The sequence below is a fragment of the Mustela nigripes genome, chromosome 16 (assembly GCF_022355385.1).
Source record: "Mustela nigripes isolate SB6536 chromosome 16, MUSNIG.SB6536, whole genome shotgun sequence".
NCBI classification, from domain to species: Eukaryota; Metazoa; Chordata; class Mammalia; order Carnivora; family Mustelidae; genus Mustela; species Mustela nigripes.
Genome location: NC_081572.1, coordinates 21,479,478 through 21,488,654, shown reverse-complemented (window position 1 = coordinate 21,488,654; position 9,177 = coordinate 21,479,478). Strand labels below are relative to the sequence as shown.

General features: G+C 57.9%; 1 protein-coding gene across 1 annotated transcript; it reads right to left on the bottom strand.

Moving 5' to 3' along the window:
• Window positions 1–1,307: 1,307 nt before the first annotated feature.
• NR1D1 (nuclear receptor subfamily 1 group D member 1) lies at window positions 1,308–8,855 on the bottom strand. Its single transcript, XM_059379870.1, has 8 exons — window positions 8,218–8,855; window positions 5,157–5,492; window positions 4,873–4,961; window positions 4,625–4,769; window positions 3,610–4,253; window positions 3,111–3,296; window positions 2,340–2,550; window positions 1,308–1,638 (listed from the first exon to the last, which is right to left on the bottom strand). Exons 1-8 carry the CDS (start codon window positions 8,246–8,248, stop codon window positions 1,439–1,441), a joined length of 1,842 nt encoding a protein of 613 aa, XP_059235853.1. The 5' UTR covers window positions 8,249–8,855; the 3' UTR covers window positions 1,308–1,438.
• Between the last annotated feature and the right edge of the window lie 322 nt (window positions 8,856–9,177).

Below are 9,177 nucleotides of genomic sequence, written 5' to 3'. Positions count from 1 at the left end.
CGGCACTTGGGAATCCCTCCCCACCCCCAATCATATGAGCTGTGATCCCCTACTCCTCCCCCATCTCTGACCCCTCCCCCCTCACTCTAGGTGATGTGGGGCGTATGTGTGCGTTTCTCTGCGTGAATGTGTGAGCAAGTACACGTGGTGGGGCAGGAGCCAGGGGACTCAGGAGCGCCACGCACCTGCTCTAGAGAGGCAGCTGTCCCAGTCCCTGCTTTGGAAGTGGGGGACAGGGCCCTCTCCTGGGGGCCATTGGTGCTAATGAGGGGGATGGCCTTGATGTGGGTGCTCAGCATGCCTCCCCCAGTATTGGCCCAGGGCACTAGGGCAGGCGGGGCGGGGCAGCAGGTGCAGTATTGGTGGGAGGAGGGACTGCTGGGAATGGGCCAGGCCAGGACAAGGGGGTGCCAGAGCCATGACCACTCCCCCGTGCCCACCACCCACCTCTCCATCTCAGTATCCCCCCCCATCACTCAGAACACACATACCTCATCCAGCCTCCTCCCTGCTCAGCCTTGGGGAGGGTGGGGGTGGAGGAGCCCCTACCCCTTCCCCTGGTGGCGGGTCTACAGGGCTGGGAGAGGGCAGGGCGTGTGACACAGACACCGTCCATAAGGGGGACAGTAATTCCTGCCCCAGGAACTCCTGGGTGGGGGGAGGGGGCACTTCCCTGGAGGCGCTACTGAATGTATGAGAAGCTGGTGCTGGGGTTGGGGGGAGGGGGGTTATGGCCAGAAACAGGGAAGGAGGTAGGTCCCCTTCCCCAGGGAGGGGTGGGGAGACCGGTAGGGGTGACTTGGGGGGCTCCTACTCCTGCCCCACGTTGACAATCAGTATGTCTGTTACGTGCGATTTTTCACCCCGTTGTGTTTTGGGTCAGGATTTTAAAGAAAGATATTTTTATGGTAATTGTTGCTCGTCTATTTTACTATATATTTATGTAATAAATATATGATGAAAATAACCCCCTTGGGCACCCCCCTTAGACTTGTGTGCTGTTTCCCTGTATCCTCCCATCTGCTGGCAGAGTACCCACCCCACAAACTGACCAGATGGAGAGGTGTGCCCCAGCCTTGGCAATATTTCCACTCCACCGCCCCCACCCCCCTCCCCGGCCCCAAACGAGCACACATCACAGAAGCCAGCTCAGCTGTGAACTATTGGATTTGAGACAGGAATAGAACAAATCGGGGGGCTAGAGAATAAGGGAGGGGTGGGAGAGTGACTTAAATAGGGGAGGATGGGAGGGTCAGTGATAGGGGAGGGAGGCGGTTATTTACAAGAAGGCTCGGGGGGCCAGAGGCTCATCTTGGAATATTTTATAACAATATAAATAAGATTCTGGTTTGCTTTTCCTTTTCGTCTCGTAAAGGAGAGAGAAGTGCAGAGTTCGATTCTGTACAAGGGGGCAGCGGCAGAAGGCCGGCCGGGCGGGTCACTGGGCGTCCACCCGGAAGGACAGCAGCTTCTCGGAATGCATGTTGTTCAGGGTCCGCAGGTCCGGCAGCTTGAGCAGCAGCTTGGTGAAGCGGGAAGTCTCCGAGGGCCGGTTCTTCAGCACCAGAGCCCGAAGAGCCCGCAGCAGCGTCTCCTGGAGCTGCTCCACCGAAGCGGAATTCTCCATGCCCGAGCGGTCTGTGGGGAAGACGACAGCAGTGAGGCGGGCTCCCCGAGCTCCTCTGAGGAGGAACCGGAGGAGGCCTGCGAGGAGGTCTCCAAGGAGGTCTCCGAGGAGAAGGAGGAGGAGGAGGAGGAGGACGCGGCCGCTGCTGGTGCAGCCTCTCCCTGAAGCCCCTCAGAGGGCCCATGGGGAAGGAGGAGGAGGGGAGCGCAACTCCTCCTCCCAGGCCTCCGCCCCTAAGAGCAGGAGGTGGCTGAAAGCTTGGGAGCATGGGCTCAGCAGGGCTGGTCACCTCCCATCCCACAAGGCCACTCTCCTTCCCTGAACAGGCCAAACAGCGTCCAGGCTCCCTTGCTTTTCGCTCTGTAGTTCCCTCTGCCTGGGCTGCCCTTCCCCCTTTCTGCCTGGCAATATCTTACTTGTCCTGTGAGGCCCCACTCAAGTGTCACCTCCTTCCCCAGCTCCCCCAGGCAGAAATAGTTGTCTATGCTTCCAAAGCCCTTGGTTCATGCTTCTACTGTGACACTTATCTCACTGTTTTATAATTAGTCGGGCATGAGTCTGTCTCCCCAGCTAGACTGTGTCTGAATCATGTCTGTATCCCCAGTGCCCGGTGCAGGGCCTGGCATAGCGTAGGTACTCCATAAAAGGTGTGTTGAATTGAACTGCGTCCGCCTCCTCCCCGGGGTCAGGCTCAGGCGAGAGCTTGACCTACCCGCAGAGACAAGCACCACCGCGGTGAAGAGGCCCAGCTCCTCCTCGGTAAGCGCCAGGGAGTTGAGTTTCTCGCTGAAGTCAAACATGGCACTGAGCAGGTCGCCCATGCCCATGGCTCCGAGTTCCTGCAGGCTATAGGTGGTGCGGCTGAGGAACATCACTGTCTGGTCCTTCACGTTGAACAGCGATGCAAAGCGCACCATCAACACCTAGAGGGGGGAGGGGGCAGGGCCAGTCATCCTCGGGTGGGGTGGGGTGGGGACCACTTGCCAAATTGCCCCTGAAGTTTTCCAGAGGGTTTCACTGGTGCTCCCTTAGATTTCTCAGGAAAGAGCGAGCGTGGTTTCTGAATGGGCAGGGGGGGGGGGGCGGGGGAGAGATGGAGGGATGGGGAACATCACCCCGGCTTTGGAATCCAGCAGGCCTGGGTCTGAGTCTTAGCTTTGTCACTCCCTGTGACCTCGGGCAAGGTCACAAAAGTTCACTAAAGTGAATTTGCTCATGCCTAGAAGGGGGTAGGGGGTAGCAGTGTGCCCTAAGGTGTTCTTTTAAGGCAATGGGATGTGCTTAGACCCCAGGTGAGATGATAGGAGACCCAACCATCCCAAGGCAGGATGGGGAGGGATTCTGCCCCCTCTGGCAGTCAGAGTCTGCCAGGACAGATAGCAGGGTTCCAAAGCCTTTCAGAGCCCCTGCCCATCCCAGACACCAAGTCCTTCTGCTGGATCCTTCCCAAGGTCAAGAACAGGGAGTATAAAGGGTCACTCACCTCAAAGGTGCCAGCCTTAAGCAAGGTGACCTGGTCGTGCTGAGAAAGATCACGGAAGCCAGGGATGTGCTTGGCAAACTCTACCACCTCCCGCACAGCAGGTGTGAAGCTCATGGAGAAATCCTCCCAGATCTCTTGCACGGTTCTCCCACTGCGTCCGTGTGGGTACATGTTCATGGGACATGCCTGGAGAAGGAAGGGATGTGGGGAGGCGAATGTCAATCAGGCTGACTCAGATGGGCTCCCCCCACCAGCAGGGCTGGACCCTAGTTTTGGCTTGGGTTAGGGGCTGTGGTCCTGGAGGATGGGTCTTCGAGGTAAAGTAGCAATCAGGTGTCAGGTGGAGATCAGGGATTGGCAGGCAGAGCCCTTACTGTGGGGCTGAGCATCCTCCCTTGGCACGAGGATATTCCCGCATTAGCGTCCAGGCACACCCAGCTGCCTTCTGCTAGATCCAGTCTCCCAGGCCCCCTGCCCACCTCACCCCCAGTGCCCTCACCAGCAGAACGTTCTTGGAGTTGCCCTGCCGTGGACTGTTGGCAGGTGCTTCGCCTTCGGGGGCTGGGTACACATGGGTGGGACAGAGGCGGTGCCCGTTGCTGTTGGGCTGCTGGCAGCTGTGGTGGGCAGAGCCAGGGGGCCAGGCGGGAGGGTAGGAAGAGGAAGCCTGGCGTAAACCGTTCAGGGCCTCATTATGACGCTGAGCAGCCATGATATTGTTGTCAGTGGGGACAGTGGGGCAGCCCTGACTCTCCCAGCAGTGTGGGGTGGTGGCCGGAGGGCTGCCTGACGCATGGTTGGCATTGAAGTTGCCCGGTGAGGTGCCCAGCTTGTCATGGGCATAGGTGAAGATTTCTCGGTGGGCCCGGGCCACCTGGGATATCACATCCTCCACTGTGGGCTCAGGACTTGGGGACCGGGGAGGCGTCAGCTGTTGTGGGAACTGGGAGAAGCCCACCAAGGGTGAGGGGGCCGGAGCGGGAGGTGGTGAGGGGCCCAGGGGGCCTGGGGTCGGATGCTGGGTGGGTGAGGTTTCCAACGGGCACTGGCTGCTCAACTGGTTGTTGGCCAAGTTCATGGCACTCTGCATCTCGGCAAGCATCCGCTGCTTCTCTCGTTTGGGGATGCGCCCAAAACGCACAGCTGTGACAGGATGAGAACAGCGTCAGGAAGTTCTCAGACACACTCACGTGCTTCTCTTCCTTCCTTCCTCCCCAAAGGGCAAGGCCCTGAAGGCCTGGGGTTCCACCTCAAAATCAGAACCGAGGCCATGTCCACTGAGGGGGGGTTTTCCAAGTAGGGATAGCCCTAGGAGGTGGCCAGAGGAGCTAATAGGAAAGAAGTGTGTTTATCCAAGAGGACAAAAGACAGGCGTCCCCGATACAAAAGGAGACACAAGATGACGTGTCTCCGTTGGGACTTTTTTTAAAGGGAGGGGATTCACTCAGAAACTTTGGGTGGAAGGAAGGGAGGGGGGCGTGTGGCAGTGAGTGATGCCTGTGGCACTGTCTTACCATCTCGAGACATGCCCACAGAGAGACACTTCTTGAAACGACACTGCTGGCAGCGGTTGCGATTGATGCGAACAATGGAGCAGTTTTCATTCTTCAGACACCTTTTGTACTGGATGTTCTGCTGGATGCTCCGACGGAAGAAGCCCTGGAAGGACAGGGGCAGCTATAGAGAGCATGTCCGTCCAGGCCAGGCGTCTGTGTCCAGAGGACTGAGGTCACCCCGCCTCCGCCCTGACCCCCTGCCTCACCTTGCAGCCCTCACAGGCATGCACACCATAGTGGAAGCCCGAGGCGACGTCCCCACACACTTTACACAGGAGCACCATGCCATTCAGCTCTGCGGGAAGAGAGAGGCGGCGGGTGAGCGGCAGGGCTATCTGAGCAGCCCCAGATGGGCCGGACGGCAGTTGTTGCGACTCTAGGAGAAATCCCTGAGGCCAGGGAAGGCCCTGGGAAGAATCGTGTCATGGGGGCCCCAAGGCCCCACCTAGGCCTGGCCGCCTTTCCCCCAGTCAGCTGGCAATTTACGCACTGGTGATGTTGCTGGTGCTCTTGCTGGGGGACACGCGGCTGCTATCTTCCAGGGCCACTTGTAGACCCCCGGGGGGGTTCCCATTATAGAAGGAGGAGGAGGATGAGGAGGAGGAAGATGAAGAAGGGGAGCCGTCATCACTCAAGCTGGGTGGAACGCTCCCAAAGGAGCGAGCTGGGTCCTGGGTGAGGGAGCCCGTGGGCGACGGTGGGAAGTAGGCAGAGCAGCCTTGCGCCAGGGACTGGAAGCTGCCATTTGAGCTGTCACTGTAGAGAGACTCAGGGCTGGTGCGGCTTGGGGAGGAGCCGCTGGAGCCAATGTAGGTGATGACACCACCTGGCAGGAGAACATGAAGGAAGAGGGTGTCAGCCGCCATACACCTTTGGTGACAGGGCACCAATCCGCTCATTCCCCCCACCTGCCTCCCCCAGACACTGCTGGATGTTCAGAAGTTAACCACGTGGAACCCTTAATCTTGGGAGTCCCAGGAAGAGCTGCACTGAGCAACTTCCCAACACATACCAGACATGACATGGCCCACCAACATCCCAAGACCCTTCGCAGGGTACATTCAGTTTCTGCCTTGGGTGTGAGGGCTCTCCCTAGAGGCAGGACCTCTGCAGGCATCTCACATATGCACCGCTCCCCTGGCCTCAAATGCCTTCCCTGGGAATATTGACAGCAGCTAATGATTTAGTTGTCAGAGGCAGACCAGAGGATGGGATGAGCTGTTGAGACCCATTCAGAATGCCCAGTTTTCCCTCCCCCACAAAAAAAATGGCTGCCAATGTTAACACCAAGACCATTCCAGGGATGAGACTATGGAGGGCCAGCGAGCCAACACTAAGGAGAGTAGAGGTCTTACAAGAGTAAACCAGTTACATTCCCCCAAAACTGGGAGACATATTCTCCAAAGATAAGGTATTGAACCTGCCCAGTCTGATTCCCCTGGCCTCCAAGAGCAAGTGTCAGAACAGATTCTCCCTCTGAGTCAGGAAAGACTTAGCAGTGCACATTACAGGAGGTGGACACGAAAAACAAATTGTCCAGCCTAGGACTTTGGAAATCCCCTTCTAGATCTCTTAGCCTGGTGACAAATGACCTTGGCTCTCTGGCCATTCAGGGACTTTGGCCCTCTGGTTACATTGCCCGCCAGGTGGCTGTGTTCCCATGATAAAAGCAGGAGAAAAGGTGACCTGCCTGCCACTCCAGTACCAAGCACTGAGAGACTGGCCTGCCACAGGCAGGTTGGAAGAAGGGAGGATCCTAGGACACGTGTAAGCCGACACAAGCCATGTCACCATGTATCCAGAGGCACATGTCTTGCTCACCCACTGACACACACTGAGCTGGGCAGGGCAACCTTAAAATAGCTCAAGGTTGGTCAGGGTGAACCCAGTTCCCAGTAAAATAGTTGCACAACAGATCAGCTCCTACAGTTTCAGGGTTTAGGTAGGGGGTGAGGATGGGATATTATCTGGTGGTAAATGAACATGACCTAGTTCACCCATCCCCCAAAGGATGGGTGAGACCTTCTTTCAAAGATATTCCTAACCTGGAAGTGAGGGACATGCCTAAAAGTGTCTAGTTCTAGGTTTAGATCTATCACAAGCAACTTGATTTGTGACCTAGAGGAAATGAACTCCCCTCTCTGGGTCTCAGTTTTCCTTTCTGTGAAGGAAAAAAAGATAAAAGCTTCACTTATGATTCTGAGATGTAGTTGTTCTGGGGAAATCCTTGTGACAAACTGCTGCTTGCTTGGTGGGGGTGGGGAGTAAGACAGTGTCTGCAGGACTAAGGAAAGAGATGCTCCAGGAACAGTAAGAATTTGGAACGTGGTGAGGCTGAGTCTAAAGACAGTAAAGTGAAGTAGGTGCAAACAGAATAAAGAGGAAGGAACTAGGAGAAGGGTGTCTAGATGTGAGGTACCACTGAGGAGTGTAAACATGAGGCCATGAGAGGTCAAGGATGGCTCCATCTTACTCTGCTTCAGTGATGGGGAGAAGGGGGCCCCAAGCAGGCGGACAGGAAAAGGAGGCAGGCGGGGGCGGTGAGTCAGCCCAGCTTCACCCAGATCTTGGCGGGGCGGGGCGGGAGCAGGGCCCTCAGGGGGCCTCACGTCCCCACTCCACGTGTGCGTCCTGCACGTGGCTCCCCAACGAGGAACCCCGGAACTCGAGGCTCCGCCCCCTCCGCTTCCCGTCAATCGAGAGCAGCAGCCCCGCCCCCGCCCCGCCCCTCCTGGGCCTCTGGGCCCTGGGCTGGGCCCCAAACGCCAGCCCGGCCCGGGCAACTGAGGGGAGGAGAGATGGGAACACGCGTTGCCGGGGCGACCGGGGGCGGGGCGGAGCTCATTATGTAACGGGGCCGGGATGCAACGACCAATGGGGTGGCGGCCACGGCTTCTGCTGAATGAAAACAAACGCAGCACGTGGGCCCGACTCCGCAGCCATGTGAGCCCTCCGGGCCTCCCGGGCGCTGTGGGTGTCCTCCCTGGGGCAGGGCACCACTCAGCCGGCTCCTCAAGTGCCGCTCCCTACTGTCACTGAGGATTCCCCAGTGAGATCCGACCCATTCTCCCAGCCCCTCCCGCCTGGTGCCCCTATCGCCCCACTGCTTCTCAGGTTCCCTTGAGCATGCAGGAACTAAGGGAAGAGGAAGGAGGGGGGTCCTCTTTCCGAGAAGGCCAGGCATGCCACAGCTGCAGGCGAGGGGGGAGGGGAAGATAGGGGCGTTTGGTGCTCTTCTCCAAAGCTCCCAGTCTCTCAAAACTGTGCATCTTACCACACGTACCCGCTCTCCTTTACCTCCTGCCCGGGATACGAGTCCTTCAGGCTAAAAGGAGCTTTGGGACTCTGAGAGGTGGTGGTGCGGCGCTTCCGGGCGCATTCCCAGGACGAACAACTCGCTCTGGAAATCCCAGCCTATGGTCCCCATTATGCTAGCAAATCCCCAGGCCGAGGGAGTCGCCAGTCCCTTACAAAGTTCCTCTTGTTCTAAGGTATATATGGAAGTGAGGAGACCGTGACAAAGGACGATGATAGTAAAGGAATTCCGGTACCTGTGTTATTGTTGGAGTCCAGGGTCGTCATGTCTTCACCGGCTGAGAGCGGTCATTCAAACTGGACCTTGATACAGACTGGAGGTTGCAATTGCCGCTGTCGCCCCCTGAGCAGTGACTGAGGGCGGGGAATGGACCCCGCGGATCACAAGCAGGATCCGAGGCACCCTGCAGCAAGGTCTTGGGGTGGCCGGACTGCAGCCCTGCAGAAGGGTAGGACGCAGAGGCAACGGAGGTCTGCTTTGCATGGGAAGAGCAGAGTGTGGGGGAGGGGGGGGAAATCAGCCTGCTGTATAGTTCTGGCAGGAAGGTAGCAAGGAGGTTCGGGTCTCTGCAGTGTACGGGGTGCCACTGCCTGACGGCTTCACAGCGCTGCAGGGTAGCGAATCTGGAGCTCCCGGTGCAAAAGTCCCAGAGGGAGAGAGGATGCAGTCAGGAAGTAAGTAGGTGATGGGGAGAAACGGGGCACCCAGGCGCAAAGAAGCGAGACGTGTGCCCTGCTACGTTCCCTCGGCAGCAATATTTCACTCTGCCAATCTCAGCCGCCTTTTGCCCCAGCCTTTTTCCCTGGGACAGAGGGCTCTGCGCAGGCGCCAGCAACCCAGGGTTCCCGGGCCGCACGCGGCACTGGAGCAGGTACCATGTGATCCCAGGGAGCGCCTCGTGCCCCAGTGACACACTTTTCCAGCAGCAGGCACGTTGAGCTCCGTGCGCCTGCGTAACGCTAAGCCTTTCGGGATTGGTAGTCCACTGGCAAAGTGGGCGGACTGCGTTTATTTCCTCTTTTCTGCCTTGCAAAAGCCTTAGCTGGGGCCGGGGAGGAGCTAAGAGCCGAATGGGGTGGGGTGCACTGAAAAGTCAGGGTGGCGTGTTTGGAAAGCCTGTATGGCAGAGGCATGTGAATTCCTGGGGAGGGACTGGCAAGCTTGGCTGTTCCCTGGGAGATAAAAGCTAACAGGC

Bases quoted from the DNA above. Each gene is read 5' to 3' on its own strand.
- NR1D1 (XM_059379870.1), bottom strand. From the start codon at position 8,248: ATGACGACCCTGGACTCCAACAATAACACAG. The intron at 3,297-3,609 runs GTGAGGGCACTG...TTCCTTCTCCAG, and splicing joins ACTCCAAGAACGTTCTGCTG to GCATGTCCCATGAACATGTA. The intron at 2,551-3,110 runs GTGAGTGACCCT...TCCCCCCTCTAG, and splicing joins TTAAGGCTGGCACCTTTGAG to GTGTTGATGGTGCGCTTTGC.